A 17,931-nucleotide genomic window follows, 5' to 3' on the forward strand; every position below is an offset into this window, starting at 1 on the left:
TCTTTCCCTCACTTGTAAGGTACGTTGCTGTCATTTTCCCTCCTTCCTTCCTGGCCGTCCTTCTCAATTTCTTTTGCAAGTCCTTTCTCTTCCTTGGCCTACTCCAGTTTGCTGCTGTTCTCTAGGGCCTCATGATTTCTGGTTATACACATTTTCTGCGACCGAGCACCCTGTTTCCGTGTCTCAACAGCCATGCGTATGCTGCCGACCCCAGGTCTTCACATCTTGAGCATGTCTGCAAATGTTCCGTGGGTTTTTGCTCCCCGCCACTGTATCAGCCTAGCTGTTCACTGAGTTGGACTTGGGAGCTGTCCCTTAAATGCTTTCTGTCTCCAGTATTTCCTCCCCCAAAGCCATGGCTGGCAGAGGTGGAACATCCACATGGACACTCCTCTTCTTCTCCTCCACACAGTCTCTCTCAAGAGCCAATCTAAATTAATAATCCAGAGTTTGATGATTAAGCCAAATGATATTGCAACTTAATTTAAACCAAATAATCCAAATATTTACATTGCTTTCAGCTCATAAAGTGCCAATCCTTTCAGCACATTTGTGTTTATGTAATATGACGATTGTCAACACTATTTTATTGTTGAAGAAGTTAGGAAAATGCAAGGAGACATCAAACAATTTGTGAAAAAGTGAATTTTGAAGGTTTTTTTGCTGCACAAATTTTGAAATCTTTGCATAGTTTTTTTTTTTTTTTTTCATGATACACATTTTTCATGATTTGTGTTTTGAAGATCCCAGGTATAAAGAAGGCACTTTTAAATGAATTTTAAAAAAGACACTGTAGAATTAGTCTGATTGTGCAGTGGTTAAGCACTGTGCTTTGGGAGCCAGATTCCATATGGCTGGCCATGATTTGTATCCTGATCTGGCAGCTTGAAAAACAAGCAGGGCACATGTATACGTATGCTTAAAGTTCTCATGGGATAGAGAAGTGGAAGAAAAAGGAGTATGGCCTGGCCACACCCTGTTGGAGGGTGCTTTCTTTTTACTCTCTGTAGAATGCATATGCCCTCTGACCAAAAAAGAGGGACATTGTAATTCTATTCTCTCTTAATTTTTAAAACCATCTTAGTGCCACTACTACGCTTCTTATGCACTTACCAAAGTTTAATGCAGCTTTTTCTTTAACAAGCAAAATGGAGATAATAGCACCTACCCCCAGAGTTGCTGTGAGGATGGAGTGAGTTGTGTGGAGCAGAGCAGTGCCTGGCACAGAGTCGGTGATACACACACGTTTCTGCGGAGATCACTCTAGTCATTCTACTTGCCTTTGGACTCTTTAAAGCACAGAGAGCATTTTTTTTTTTATCATTTATGGGCTATACCAAGGTATAGTTCTTGCTCTATCAGAAAGGCTGAGCGCGTGTTTGAATGTTTAATTGTGCTTCAGACTTTGTTTTATCCATGTTGTTTTTGAAAACGTGAGTTGATAAAGGCAATCAATCTTGTCATTGTCAACTTGAAGGACTACTTTTAAAAAAGAATTATTTAATTTATTTATTTTAAGAGAGGGACAGAGCGAGAGAATGAAAAAGATCACATATTTTTCAGGGTTTAGACTGAAAAGTTTGTGACCATTACAACAGAGGCATGGTTGTAGTTCTTAGAAGTTATAAAATTTCATGCTTTCAAGTCAAGTTATATTTTAAATGTACCAGGAGAGTTAGTTAGCTATTTAAAAGAGATTTGGTAGCTGAAAAGGCGTATAGTGAAGTGAATAGTAGCATCTAAGTGTATCAGCTTCAGGCATTCAGATTTTTATTTTGAGTTTTTTTTTTTGAGAGGTTTTTGCTGTAGGGCGTGTGCACTCGTCAAAGACAGAGAGAGACAGAGAGACAGAAAGCGAGAAATCACCCCACAGGGGGGATGGCCATGCTGCAGTCCCTTCTCCTCCATTCTCCTCTCAGGATCTTGGGCACGCACGCACACGGACCCAGAGCGAATTTATGCCACCGGGTCTGGGACTCGAACTGTGGTTGACTACATGGGAGTCCAGTGATATAGCCATTATGCCAACTGCTGGTCCCTATTTTGAGCTTTTTTACTTATGAACGTGTATAGTGTTTCTTCATAATACCTGGTAGGTGGAAGGTATTAAATCAGAAGAGGTTAAATCATACTCTCGCCTCATTCTTACTGAATGTTTATTTACAAAATAAGATAAGAATTGGAAAGTACCCTAAGTTCTTGTCTGATTTATAGTTCTTTGAAGTGTGTGTGTGTGTTTAATTAGAAAGACAAAATTGTATAATTTAAAATACCCTGTTATTGGTAAATATTGATGTTTATGGAATTCGCTGTGAAAGAAGGCACAGGTATTAATTTAGGAAGGTTACAAAGTAAACTTGTGTTACATTAGGCCAGTTAAAAGCTGCAACCTTATTAATTTTTTTTTCAGATTTAGATCAAAGACATGCTTTTTTTTGTTTACTCTGTCAACTTTATTCAGGCTGTTGAATATAGTCGATATTACCTAATGTTTATCTTTTCGGGTAGGAAGATTTGCAGATAGATTCTTTTGGTTCTTAAGTGAATGTATCAGTCCATTGTTTTGCCATATGATTGATTTAAAAAAGGTTATTATTCAAAGGAGGTCTTTAATCCAAACAAACAGGAATAACCCAATATATTTATCTCTCCTACTTGGCAATTGGAGATACAGAACTAGTGAGCTAGAAACCTGTTTTCTTCTATTATTTATAAAGGATTGGTTTTAGTGTTTTGATAATTAAAGCTTTCCTTTATTCTTGAAATTTTAACTAGTGTTTTATACTTCATAATTAATTGAAGATATTAGATCATTAAGACATATTTCAGCAAGAAATGTTTATTTGCCATATCTTATATCTTGTATATAGTATATTACACATTAAGTTATATATTGAATTATTAAAATTTCTTGACAATAATTGTACACATTTATGGGTTACCGCATGACTGTGTTAGGTTCTGATTTCAAATAGCAACAAACAGATAGCTGTTGGGATTAATTTGGCCTGTACTCATAAAATTCAGAATGTCTCTAAGCTTTTACTTCAGGCACTGTGGAGCTACTATGTCTATCATAATTAAATTAAAGTAATTTAGACATTTATAAGATGTCATGTAAGGTTTCGTTTATAACTTTTTATAACTGGAAAGAAACATCGGCTTTCAAAATGAAAACTGTTCAGCTAAATTTTGATTTTTATGGAAGTGATAAATGAGTAATATAATGAAGTAAAATAGTGGCCCTAGACTTCCTTAATGACATCATTCCAATTTATTAAACAAATATTTATTGAGTTATCACAGTAGAATGCAGATTCTGCATTTGGCTAAGATTCTGAGGTTTGGGGAAGGGTATAAAGGTGAAAGTGAAGAGGTATATTAACAGAATATTTTAAATTACACAATTTGGTCTTTCTAACACACGCACACACACACACATACATACATTTTATGATGCACCGCACAGATGTCTTCCAATTATCTGTAGAATTCTGGGTCACCTTAGCTCTGTCCCCGTGTCAATAGTCACATGGGGAAGGGAAAGAAAATGGGGAGATGATAGAGCCGTGGACAGGTGCTCGGCCCCTTTCTGGGGTTTTAAGGCTTTTCTGATATCCCTTAGATGTAGACGAGAGGCTGACAGCTGTTGATCAAAGTCAGCCCACAGGTAGGTCTTATTCATAGGACTTAAACACCTAATTCAGATATTCACCATTTCAAAACCAGATTTCACAGGAAAACCCAAGTGGCGGTCAGCCTCTGTCAGCTTTTCTGCAAGGTGACTAGCCTGAGCGGAGGAGCCCCTGCCTCGATGGTGTCACTGGCCTGAGCCTTGTCTGGGCCTCCGTCTGTGGGAGACCTCGGCTGACTCTGGTTTGTGGTACTCTTTGAGGCTATCATGAGCCGTATCCTTCATTCTTGCCTCCTGGTATTTTCAAGCCTAAAAAAGTGAGGATTGACAACAGATAGCCTATAAAAACCAAAAAAACCCCAAAAAACCAGAAACAAAAAAACTGGAGGTATGTTTATCATGACCCTGATATTTTATAGGCATTTTTCATTGTTTAAAGTGTGTTTATTATGTTCATGGAAAGTGCTTATATTGCCTATTTTCTCTTAAATCCCTTTTTAAATTGCTGGACAAACAACATTTGTTTTCATTTCATTTCATTATAGAGTGGCCAGGAGACAAACTTATTTTAAGCAGAGTACTTCTACCTTAAACAAAGTTTTCTAAACTTTTCATACAGTTTAGATAGAAATTTTTCCAAGGCAGACTGAATTCACAAATAACATTTTGAGAATCAGATGATTTTTAAAAAAATTTCAAGCTGTTTTACTTTGTCTTTGTGCTTGTCCAATTTGTCTAGTACTAACAGAGGGTACAGGAGTTTTAATTATCAGGATTTCCTAAATTGTATAAGAATTATAAAATATTTTTCTTCTCTTTTCTCACAAAATTTTGCTAGCGAGTTGAAAATGGTGACTTCAACTGGATTGTTCCAGGAAAATTTTTAGCATTTAGTGGACCACATCCTAAAAGCAAAATTGAAAATGGTAAGTTATTTCTTTTATTGTAACCATCCAGAAATTTATTGCAGTTCATCTTCTTTAATTTCTTATTTCCTCAGATAATTATTTCCTTTGGTAATACTCTTCAAAAAACACTTACTAATAATTAAAAAAAAAAAAAGAATAGCTAGTGCGTTAATATTATACTTCCAGTAGGTGGAGCTATAATCATTGGTTTGAAACTGAAGAATTTAGGATTGACAAGTAGGATGTTCACTGTACCTGACCCAATTATTAAAGAAGAATCTGAGAAACAAACTTGCCAAGCCAATAAGCAGATTGCTAAATACTGTCAGTGGTTTTTGATTGTGTTCGGCAGTAGAGTGTTGTTGTCTGTTAAGGTATTTGGAGAATACCATGTTGAATGATAATTATGACAATAAATGTCATTTATTGAGCAAATACTATATTCTACTTACCATCGAATCACAGCATTATGTCCTTCAATGTTTACACAACTCTATGAGATATAGATACTATTATCTCTATTTTTTTTTTTGAGAGGATTTTGCTATAGGGTGCGTGCGCTCTCCAGACAGAGACAGAGAGACAGAAAGTGAGAAATCACCTCCCCCCACCCCCAGGGGGGATGGCCACACTGCAATCCCTTCTCCTCTGTTCTCCTCTCGGGATCTTGGGCATGCATGCACACGTGCCTGGCGTGAGTTTAAGCTACTGGGTCCGGGACGTGAACCGCAGTCGACTATGTGGGAGTCCAGCGACATAGCCATTACGCTAACTGCTGGTACCCTATTATCTCTATTTACAGAGGAGGAAATTGAGACTCCTTAGTAGGAATTTACTCAAGGTCACATAGTAATAGGCAGAACTGGTATTCTAGCCTAGAACTGGATTCCTGAAACACTCCCACTACACTGATATATTTAGTTCTATTGTGACAATTAGGAACAATTCTCAGGTGACAGTAAACTATTTATAAGCAGCGTACAGCATATATATTATCATGGGCATGCACACGAAGAAAAATCAAAACAAAAATGAGAGCCTCTTTAATGAACCATCATCAGTTACATGGGTTTTCTCATTACTATTTAGTTTCTACTTGTATATATACATACCTATTTTATCTGCCAACATTTCCTAGAAGTCAAATAATGATAAACACCAAATATTCAAGAATAATTTATGGAAGAAACATGTTAACAACAACAACAACAAACTTTTATTTTTGTACTCTATCTGGCTATAGAGGTGGAATACCAGTCCTTTGAGAGAAGCAAATTTGAAGGCCCTGGTCTGTATTTAGTCTTTCTTTTTCATCATCATCACCTATTGTTCCTTCTAAAATCTACTTTCATTGTGTATTACACATGCATTTAGATTTGATCATTTATTTGCATTCCCACAACTAGGCTTATCATTTCATACTTGTGACACATCTAACAGGGAACTTTGCTTGAATCATCACTTTCCTCTGGGCACAGGCAACCCAGGTCTAGAGAGTTAAGCTGACAAACAGGAAGTCTCTATGGTGAAGCCAGAAAATTAGATTGTGTCATTCCTGAATATGGCTAATGAACCTTCTTTGCTCAGACATTGATTAATTAACCTCTGTCACCTTGGGTTGTTAGGGATAACCTGCTGAGTACCTGAGGAATTGGTTTCTTTTTCTTTTTTTTTAAATGAAAAGAAAATTTTTTTTTTGGAGATTTTTTTTGCACCCGACACCAGATCTGGGACTTGAACTGCAGTCGACTACATGGGAGTCCAGCGACATAGCCATTACAACAATGAAAAATTGAAAAAATTTTAATGTGAAATTAACCACATAGGTATATCAGAATCTTCACCAGTTTCTTTCTTTTTTTTTGTTCTGGTTAGTCTACTTTATTCTTTTTAAAATTTCTTTTATTTATTAATTTTAATTATTTATACATTTAATTGCTGTAGATCATTTAGATTGTAAAGAGACTTTACCCAGCATGATATACACCTCAGTCCAGTCCAGTTGAGAATGCTATACATGTCCTCATCAACAAATAATAAACTATATCTGTGACTCACAAATGTCTTACCTCTCTGTTTTTTTTCCCCCAAATTTCCTTTCCTATGCTCTTCCCCTCCCACACTCTACTTTGGCTCTAGTGTCCATAATAATTTTTAATGCTTGTATGTACTCCAATCTTTCAGTCTCTGCCATAGAGTGCGGACAGTCTGTATATGTTAAATGGAGACATACAATGTGTCTTGTTCATAGCCTGACTTGCTTCACTCAACAACAAATCTTCCATATTCGTCTACTTTCTATCAAATTCCAGAGCCTTGTTGTTTTTTATGGTTGAATAGTGTTTCTTGGAGTATATATGCCGTACTTTTTCAATTTATTCATCCATTTGTGGACATTTAGAATTGCTTTCTGACAGTTGATCTTTCAAGACAGCATTGATTAAACTACCTTTGTGCAGATCATCCAACTCAGGCCCAGGAAATCAGTAGATGTATTGTTTCACTAGTGACTATATGGTTGGGTATTCATTTGACATAGCTGAAAGAATTTTGCCATTTAGGATTCATGTTTTTCATCAGGTTTTCTTGAAAAGATGCAAGGTAGAATGTGAATGTTATTTAAAATATTTTAATAGAGGCAATACATGCTTATTTAGAGAAAAAGAAGGAAATGCAGATGAACTGATTATAAAAGCTAAAAAGTAACCTATAATTTTGCCAGTTTACTGGTTTTACTAGTTTTTTGTGATTTAAATTTTATACATATACATCTCTGCATTTTGTTTTTTTATTTTTTAGAGATATTTTTGCTATAGGGCATGCGCACTCATCAGAGACACAGAGCAAGACAGACAGAAAACGAGAAATCACCTCCTCCCCCCAGGGGAGATGGCCACTCCACAGTCCTCCTGCATTCTCCTCTCGGGATTTTGGGCACACCTGCCCACACGCCCAGCCTGTTTTTAAGTCACCGGGTATGGGTCTTAAACCGTGGTCCACTATGTGAGAGTCCAGCTATGGAGCCATTATGCCATCTGCTGGTCCCCATCTCTGTATTTTTTACTGACACACATTTTAAGTCTCTCAATGTATATACATTAATACATTGTGTATGTGTATGTATACACACACATAACATTTTAAAAATAAAAATGGGATTATAACATAATTACTGTCATATAGCCAGCTTCTTTCACTTGGCATATCACAGACTTTTTTCCATGACAATAAATGTAGATCACATTATTTTCCATGACTGCATTCTATATTACTCTATCATGTGACTGTCAGAATTTCATTAATTTAGTGTTGAATGATATCTAAGTTATTTATAGTTTTTCACTTTTTAAAAACAGCTGTGGTTGGTATGTATGCTCCTATATCTTTTTTTTTTTTTTTTTAGGTGTTTGTCATAAAGTGTGTGTGCTTGCCATAGAGTAACAGAGAGAAAGTGAGAAGTCCCCCGGGGAATGGCATGCTGTAATCCTTTCCTATCCCTTCTCCTCTTGGGATTTTGGGCACGCACGTACTATTTCCTGTGTAATTTTCAGGCCACCAAGTCTGGGACTGGTCGTCTGTGTGGGGGTCCAGCACCTTAGCCACCATGTTACCGGTTGGTCCCTGTTCTATGTCTTCTTGCAGTTCCGGTATTTTTTTTTCTAAATTCTCAGAGTCACTAGATAAAACGATATGTACATTTTATATAATAATTCTTAAATAGTCAAAAATTAAAAAAATATAGCCCATATTGCAATATAGAGAAAGAATCCCCGCCTGCGTTTACCTATATGCTAGGAATGGGGCTACGCCTCTTGTTCACACGTCTATGTGATACTAGAACCATTCTCTGGAGGAGGTGGTGTGGTTTTTTGGAAGAGAAGATGGAGATGCAGAGAAGTTACATAATTTGCTCAGGTTCTACAACTGGTAATTGGCAGCATGTGGACTTAAACATAGGACGTTTTTATCTCAAAATCTGTAGTTTGAAGAATTTTATTATAAAGGACTTACATGTTCACTGTAGAAAATTTAAGCAGATAGAGTTAAAACTCTTACAAAATTATGTAATAAAGAAATAACCACTGTTGAGATCATTATTCTAAATGTGTCTCTTTTTTTCTTTGCATATATTGGGCTATATACTGAGAAAAAAAGATCTAAAAGTGCTGCTTAGCTAATACGTGACAGGTTTTATGATGCCTAGAACAAATTTCATTTAAAGCTGTGATGGGAAAGGTTGCTATTTACTAGAATCCCCATTTGAATATCCAGTATGCAGTAGAAACTCGGTCATATTTTTTTTTCAACAGGCTTTGCCTTTGTACATACTTTCTGAACTTAAGAAAAACAATTTTGTGATGGAATTAATAAACTTGATCCAATCACAGTGAGATCTTGGTACATTCTTCTCTTTTTTTTTTTAATTGAGAAACTATGTTTCCGGAGAGGCTAAAAGTCATTTTAAGGATGAGTAGAAAAACTGAGATTTTTAAGGAATTCACAATCAAGTAACTGTTGCTAGGATATCGCAAAAGGGAGCCCTAAAGTCTTGGGATCCAGGCAGAATGCATTATAAGAGTCTTAAATGTGTGTGCGTGTCAGCAGAGAGCAACTAGGCATTCCAGCCATCACGATTCACATCGTTTTGACAGAGAAAAAGAGCCCTCCTTTTCTTATGACACAATTTTGAACTGAGAAATGAATGATCACAGCAGTCAAATAAGACATATTTTGGATTTGGAATCTTCTAAAAAAAACTCCTTTCATGGCAATGCCATTCTTACCTCTATTTAAAAGAGACACACACATGGAAAGATAGCTTTGAGACAGGATTCCATTAATTTGAAGCATTAGCTGGAGAGAAGAGCCTGGTAGGTCAAGGCCTGGCTCACCCCTGGCTGTGTACACTTCAGGGAGCACCACAGCTTCTCTGAGCCGTTCCTTTGGGTATCACAGCAGGGAAACAGGATGTGTGTTGCAGACATCTAGTACGGATGAGAGATGTCGTATGAACTGCCTTGCCCAGTGTCAGGCCCGGAATAAGCATTTATCAGACAGCAGATCCTATTATTACAGTTTTATCACTAATGCGCCTAATCACCCTACTTAAAGTCTCCCTATATTTGCCTGCCCATTGTCAAGTTTTTTCTTTTTTTTTTCTTTTTTTGGAGAGGTGTGTGTGCTTGCCAGAGAGAGAGAGAGAGAAGGAGACAGAGGCAGAAACAGAAAAATCACCCCTCCCCCCAACGGGGATGGCCATGCCACAGTCTCTTCTCTATTTTCCTAGGATCTTGGGCACTCACACATACATGCCTGGAGTGATATTCAAGCCACCAGGTCCAGGACTTGAGTCACAGTGAGCCACGTGGGATTCTAGCCACATAACTGCTATGTTATCTACTGGTCCCCAAGTTTTTACTTTCAATAACGACTGGGTGGACTAGATACTTAACTCTGCTGTTCTTCAGTTTCCAGTTTAAAATATGGGCTGGGAAGAGATCAATACTAAAATCTCTTTTTGCTCTGTGGTTGGTCAACTCACCTCTTTGCCGATGTCAGGGCACCATCTAGTGGCCAGATGAAATGTTTTGTCACACTGAGGGAAGGCTTCCCATGTGTCTGTGAATCCTTCTCCCTACTCTTGGCATGATAGAAAAGCTCATATTTCCTCATGCCACTACAGTTCTTTTTCATTTTAGGCTATAAATCTGTTGCTGAGAACTGACTTGACAAAATAAAGCAAGTAGGAAAACAGACTTGATTTTCGCAAGAGGAAAAACATGCCCTTCCTCTGTATGTGTCTGTGTTACTGTTTTAAATAAGCTGAGTTAGCTCTTGGCTCAAAAGCAGTGTGGCAGGTGCACACCAGGTACCTTGGCTGTGGAGTGGTTAGGCCTGTCTTCCCATTCTGCTCATCCCTCTTGTGACCTTGGCCAAGTGTACCAGTTAGGACTCGATCTCAGGCAGCAGAACCAGCTCTGGTAATTTAACCGAAAAGGCATTATTGGGCAGTTCCTGGACTCCAAGAGAATGACAGAGAACTGGGCTTGGAAAGTGAGCAGAACCCAGGAGAGACAGTGGATCTGTGGGTCCAGGCAGACCAATGCAACCACGCTACTTGTTTCAAACAGAGGGGTTCAGTGCAAGAGAGCCATAGCAAAGAAGAATAAAGAGTAAAAAGGCAACATTGAGGAGGAAACCAGAATATTATGGAGAAAACAGCTAGAGCCTTTGAAGCTGGGGACAAAAGGGATGAAAGTAAAGTTGGCAGAATCTGGGAGCTCCGAGGAGGAACCTGATGGCTGGTGCGCTGACCTTTGAAGGAAATTTCACATAGCCGGCATTTGGATTTGAGGTTGAGGAGGAGGGACCACATGGCTGTTCTCTGGGCTCTGAGGTGGGTGCCGCAGGCTAAGGCTGAAAATGCCACTCTAAACTGGAGGGCTCTGGCTGAGCTGCCTTCTGCCATTGAAGTGGTGCCAGCCAGAGAACAAGTGCCTTCTCCCACCTCCAGCTGCCCTGTGGTGCCTCCCTCAACAGGAGGACAGCTAGAAAGGTCTCCTGAGACTGTAGGCACCTCGGCCCAGCATCACAGACAAGGCTAAGTGGGTTGGCTTGGAGAGAGAGAGAATAGGACATGACCAGCATGAGCAGACCTGTGTCAGGGCACACCCAGCCAAGGGCACACAGTTCAGAGACTGTCTGTCCCACGTGGCTAGCAGCTACTGCTGTCACCCTTGAATCTCACTGTCACATGGAGTTCTGAACGAGACAGTTTCACTCACTGGCTTGCCATGAATGAGTGAACTCTGAACTGTTACAGATGTAGTCATCGGTGTGCTGGGAAGTTAGGCCCCTTAACCCTTGAGGCTATTTGGCAAGGCCTGCAGTGACCAAAGGCCCCACTGGTTATCTTGGCCAACTGGCCCAGTCTCGGTTTGTATCCCTGCAGGTCCCAGTGAATACTCACACAGCGGAGCCACTCAAAGATAGAAAGGGGTTTAGAGAAAAAGTATCTCCCCTCCCAGAAAGAAAATGCCCACAAGATGTTACTCTTTTAGTAACATGGATTTTTAATTAAAATTTTATATTTTTAATTGAGAATCAACTGGACTGGGGAGACATGTTCACATATTGAAATGTTCATTTTGTAAGCTAAATAGTGTGATTGTATAAAAAATTTTTAAAAAATTTAAAAAATGTTTAATTTTATTTATAATATATAACATAATATTTCAAAATATAAGATATGTATACTTATAGAATGATGAAGTCCAGTGTACATACACCTTGCCTGACATCAGAGGGTACTTTAAAAAGTTTGTGGAAAAACATAATTAAAATACAAGTGTATTTTGAGCCAAAAGAATTAAAAAATTCATGTGTAGATTTTTTTTTATAATATGCATTTTCCACAAACATTTTGAAGATCCTTCCTTGTATTTCTCTTCCTCCCTCTCTCTCTCTCTCTCTCTCTCTCTCTTTGTGAGAATACTTAAAATCTATTTTCTTAGTGATTTTCAAGTATATGACTGGCATGTCAGAAAAGTCATGACAGGGACCAGCAGTTAGTGTAATGGCTATGTCGCTGGACTCCCATGTAGTTGACAGCGGTTCACATCCTGGACCTGGTGGTTTAAAACTCACGCTGGGTGCATGTGCGTGCGTGCCCAAGATCCCGAGAGGAGAATGGAGGAGAAGGGATTGTGGTGTGGCCATCCCCCCTGGAGGGTGATTTCTTGCGTTCTGTCTCTCTGTCTCTCTCTCTATCTGTCTGGCAAGCACACATACCCTATAGCAAAAACCTCTCCAAAAAAAAAGTCATGACACATTTTTGCATAGAAAAACAGAAAAATGCGTTGTTACTATAGTCACCATGTTGTACAATAGGTCTCTTGGACTTATTCCTTGTGTCTCATTGACAATTTGTTTTATTTGACCAATATCTCCCCAAGACTCCTCTGTTTTAATTTCTTAGTCTTAAACGGGATTAACCATTTTTAATTAATAGGTAAAGAATCAAAAGAGAAATTATTTGCAATTGTGAAATTGTGCACAATTATATACACAACAAGTTCTTAGTAATCGTTCATCTCTTTGGCGGAAATGCTACTATAAATGAAAAATACATCTGGCAAAGATACTTCAGCTTAGTTGATAAGTGTGTGTCCTATGGGGAATAATGCTCAATGGTAAATAAAATCCCCAAGAATCATTCTGGGTCTACTTGATGCATTTGAGTCCTTTAAGAATGCCTTTGTTCTTGGGGTGGGAGGAGTATCTCCTGGGATTTGAATCCTTAAGGTTGAGATTTTGAACTTTAATGAGCTTTTCTTAATACTGTACTTAGAGAAGTTTTTTGTTTGGGTTTGTGTTTAATTCCTACAGTGTTTACACTGCCGCTTTTAGGAGCTCACTGCAACCCTTTATTCCCTACGGAACACACCTTCCTCTGAGTCCTGCTGAGATTGGTACACTTGATTGTTGAGGGTTCTGTGTTTCTAGGTTATGGAAGACAAAATGCACGTCTTTTGCTTACCACTCCTTTCCCCCTTTAGGTTACCCCCTCCATGCTCCCGAAGCCTACTTTCCTTACTTCAAAAAGCATAATGTGACTGCGATCGTGAGGCTGAACAAGAAGATATATGAGGCAAAGCGCTTCACAGATGCTGGCTTCGAGCACTACGATCTCTTCTTCATAGACGGCAGCACGCCCAGCGACAACATCGTGCGACGGTTTCTGAACATCTGTGAGAACACCGACGGGGCGATCGCGGTTCACTGCAAAGGTGCGTGCGAGGCCTCGGCGGGCACTGTGCTTGCGAAGCCAGAACACAGCAGAAAACGCAAAACAAAACCAGAGCCTTAGAAAACAGTGAGATGTTTGTATTAACAAATTTTTATTATTCTTGTTTTTTAAATTTTAGAAGGCTGGACCGTGAACTCATTTTCAGAACCCCTTCCTGAAGGAAGGATTGCTTGGGTGTGGACAGTCAGGGTGGTATGGTTTCTTTGACAAGGAAGCTTTTCTGAACTTAGGTTTCCAAGCCCATGCTCATTACCATTATGTCAGTGGGAGGGGAAATAGCAGCAGCATCCTTGGCAGGGCCATCTTTAAAGAGGTAACATTGCCAGGAGACAAGGGCTGTTAGTTCCCTTTTCTCCTTTTCTTAACTACTCATCTCCTCTTCATCTTCTTCCACACTTCTGCTACTCAGTGCTTTCATGTTATGACCCCCATTTCACCCTTGGCTCCTCCCCTGCCCTGCTAGTCTTCTGCATCTGGGAACTGAGTGTGTTCCTGGCCTGTTGCTAGGGGTAATTGGCTGGCCTACTTGCTTCAGCAGCAAGTGATTCTGCCTCTTGGAAAGAACTGAAGACATTATGTTATGTAAATGACTCTCTGGTCTCTCTGGAATACTTTGGGGCTGGGGTTGTTCAGAGTATAGGAGGTGTAGGGTTGCTAGATTTAGCAAATAAAAATACAGGATGCTAAGTTAAGCTTGAGCATTAGAAATCCTATGAATATTTAAAAAAATTTTAATTACAAGGAGAACTACAAAGAGTTAATGGAAAAACAAACGCTTATTTAAATATGAGTCTATTTCAGTCAACAAAAACCTTTGAAATCTAATCATAGTTTTGTCATAATAGGCACTTTCTGTGAACTTCTTGAAGACCCTACTTATTGTCCCAACTATTACATGAGACATACATTCTGTATTTGGCTCCTCCCCTGCCCTGCTAGTCTTCTGCATCTGGGAACTGAGTGTGTTCCTGGCCTGTTGCTAGGGGTAATTGGCTGGCCTACTTGCTTCAGCAGCAAGTGATTCTGCCTCTTGGAAAGAACTGAAGACATTATGTTATGTAAATGACTCTCTGGTCTCTCTGGAATACTTTGGGGCTGGGGTTGTTCAGAGTATAGGAGGTGTAGGGTTGCTAGATTTAGCAAATAAAAATACAGGATGCTAAGTTAAGCTTGAGCATTAGAAATCCTATGAATATTTAAAAAAAATTTTAATTACAAGGAGAACTACAAAGAGTTAATGGAAAAACAAACGCTTATTTAAATATGAGTCTATTTCAGTCAACAAAAACCTTTGAAATCTAATCATAGTTTTGTCATAATAGGCACTTTCTGTGAACTTCTTGAAGACCCTACTTATTGTCCCAACTATTACATGAGACATACATTCTGTATTTTATCTGGCAACCTTGTGTCAGCTACTCAGAAAATAGGAAATGGCATTTGCTTTAAGCTTAGTTATTAGACTCAGAAGAGGCTCAAATTCTACTTTTGATTTTCCTGTATGGTGACATATTTTTTTGTATGGGGTCTTTGGGCTGCCCTGGCCAGGCACCTCAAGTTCCTCCCATGCAACTCTTCTTACTGCCGCTGGGTGGTGCTGTTCCCGCGGTTTTATGCCTGAGAGCCGGTTCTGCTGTGTTTTATGCTAATTGTCTAGTAGGAGTTGGGGATGCTGCAGTTCTTTTCCTGAGCCTGGTGCTGCTGTAACTGACTTACTCAGACGAGTATGGCTTTGGTTCTGACAGAAATTAAAATACCATTTTGTAGGCCCTTGTTGCTATGTTTAAGATTTGAGTAGGTGGAGGTACTTTGCTGAACTTGTGAGCAGCGACAGGAAGCTGCATTTTCCCAGAGACTCTGAGAGGTGGGAAGGAGCAGCACATGGCCGAATTTAGATGAGGGCCCCTGTGTCAGGCTTCATCTGGACATAGTTTGTCTTCCTCCTCTCTGTTTCCTAGGACAGGCCCTGATGTTGCCAGATAGCCCATCTCCGGGACAGGGTGCTGGATTGTAGGAAGATGTCTCTTGCTCACCTTTTGCAGGGGCTGGATGTGATTCATTTGCACCCTAGGTTTGCTTTACCATCCCGTAGTATTAAAGATTGCCCAGGTACAAGAAACGTCCGCATTTTCTATCTTTCTAGTATCTTGAGAGCTAATGGGAATATAGCACCTATCATTGTTTAGTGGGAGATAATCCTGTCTTCTCTTTCAAAAGTTTGGTTTTGTGTCATAAAAATCAGTATTTTTTTTCTGGAGTTATTGGATTATTGGAAAAGTCGTGAGCATTTTTGCATTAAAAAACATAAAAAAAAAACCATCGTGACTTTTCTGACAATACAGTAATTTGGCCTTATTTCTGAATCAATTAATTTTATGATTATTAGGTCATGTAGTTTATCTGCATGTGAACAATCTGTATCTTGGATTGACAAATTCAAGGGGGGAAACTCTCATTAAGACCCAGCATTTTTTAGGCCAGCTGGTGGCCTGGTGGTTTAGAAGACTGGATCCTACATGACTGACTGTGTGGTTTGAGTCCCAGACCCAGTGGCTTGAAAAAACACATGGGGCATGTGTGGATGCATGCCCAAAATTCCTAGAGGAGAGTGGAAGAGAAGGGATTGCGTTGTGACCATTCTCCTGGGGGGTGATTTCTCACCCCTACCCCCCCCCCCACATCCCCCCCCCTTTTTCCCCCCCCCAATTGTCTCTCTCCAGCAAGTACCTGTGCCCTATAGCAAAAATTAAAACAACAGCAACAATGACAAAACACTTAGTATCTTTCTTACTAGTATTTCTCACTAAGAAATGTTGTGAAAATAAAACTGTCTGGTGTTAAACATTCTTGTTACAGGTATTCTCTGTAAATCCTTGACCTTTGAAGGTAAATGTTTATATTGCAGAGGTGTTTATATCCTTATTTAAAATAAAAACTTTTTTAAAGGAATTATTTATTTAATTCCTTTTTTCTTTTCTTTTCTTTTTTTCTTTTTTAATTTGACCACCAGAGAGAGAAAGGGAAGGTGAGAAAGCAAGCCACCAGGTCTGGGACTTGAACCATGGTCAGCCATGTGGGAATCCAACGCCCTTATTCACTGCTTGTTGGCCCCAAAATCAGAACTTTTAACATTGAGGTCAGTTATTATATAGGAAGGTCACATTTACATGTGGTGACATCTTTTTGAGAGTGTTATTTCATTTGCTTCCACTTGTGCATAGGTTAGAATCTTTGATAAGAATTGTACCTTCGGTTTAATTACAGCTGTATTGCCTTTAATAGCATACTTATCTACTACAGGCCTGTTAATTATTTTGACATTTGCCCTAATTAAGTCAGCTTAATTTTCTGGGAATTCAAGCAGCACTCAGTATTTTAATTGAACCAAAAGGAGGAGGGAGTGAGAAATTTATCCTATTTCAAGTGAACTCTGGTAGCTGCTGAAAAAAGAATGAATATGTCACGCCTCGACATGTACAGAGTTAAGTCAGGAACTCAGTTGCTGGGAATGTGTGAAACCTTAGAACGACCCAATATCTATGGACTTAGGAGTTGATAAAATGGATGGCTACAAATTCTTGAAGTTTTTTAGCACAAATAATAATCTAAAATACAGCCACATTGCGATATTCTAATCTGAGATTATCGATGTTCTATAGGGATTTCAGAAAATGCCTGGAACTGTGAAGTGATTGGTGTTTGACTTGGTATAAATAGAATGCTTTTCAACATCTTGTCATGCTGTGCCAGGGAGCCCTTTAATTACGAATGCTTTAAAATTTTGTTAAAGTTTTTATAGAAACTTAGTGAAATGTTCCTATTCTGTTCAGTTGTGGCAAGAGTTGCTAACTATTGAGTGCTAAGTGCATTCTTTTTATAGAGCCAAATTATAGACTCTTTATAAGAGGGGGATGTTAGGTTCAGAGAAATCTGAAAAATCTCTGCACTACCTTTTCAGTGTACGTATGACTAGGAGGCTCGGGAGGGAATCAGCGCCCTTCCACAAGGAGGGTGGCCATGAGAGATGGCCTTGTCTCCGGACAGAGGCCCACGCTGGAGACTTGAAGGAGGAACTCAAGGAACTTAACTGTGCTTTGGCTCCCACTCCAGGACGTTACGCTGTGTTTTGTCTGCCTGGTTAGCTGTAGTCCTGACAGGTATCTGAGGAACTAAAAACTATAGGCTCTGGTTAAAACAGAAAGGCAAAATACTCTTAACTCTTCATTGCTAGTAAAGGCAGGGCCTTCTGAGACCATAACGAAACTTCACTCTTTTTAAAAGAAAATTGAGGACCTGCAGGTGGCATGGTAGTTCAGGGTGCTGGACTCCCACATGGACACCATGGTTTGAGTCCCAGACATGACAGCTTGCTTTCTCACTTTCTTTCTCTCTCTCTCTCTCACTTTGTCTCTCTCTGGTCAACTTAAAATGAATAAATAAATGAAGTTAAATAAAAGAATTCTTTAAAAAAATTGAAATTTGATGTAGGGCAAAAGATACTTGAGTTGAAAACAGGGCACACATACCCCCTAATCTAATAAAATAGTGCGTGTGTATTTCCTGAAGGAAGGGTTAAGGGA

At 39.1% G+C, this 17,931-nt stretch overlaps 1 protein-coding gene across 6 annotated transcripts in view; it reads left to right on the forward strand.

Moving 5' to 3' along the window:
- The window catches only part of CDC14A (cell division cycle 14A), a 198,803-nt gene that overhangs the window by 117,816 nt on the left and 63,056 nt on the right, over nt 1–17,931 (forward strand). For all 6 annotated transcript variants that reach the window (XM_006169037.3, XM_006169034.3, XM_006169035.3 and 3 more), the window contains exons 8-9: nt 4,473–4,560; nt 13,101–13,331. In XM_006169037.3, the coding sequence (XP_006169099.1) occupies nt 4,473–4,560; nt 13,101–13,331 (319 nt within the window). The remainder of the gene's footprint in view (nt 1–4,472; nt 4,561–13,100; nt 13,332–17,931) is intronic.

This window comes from Tupaia chinensis, unplaced genomic scaffold, assembly GCF_000334495.1.
Source record: "Tupaia chinensis unplaced genomic scaffold, TupChi_1.0 Scaffold146687_1, whole genome shotgun sequence".
Lineage (NCBI taxonomy): Eukaryota > Metazoa > Chordata > Mammalia > Scandentia > Tupaiidae > Tupaia > Tupaia belangeri.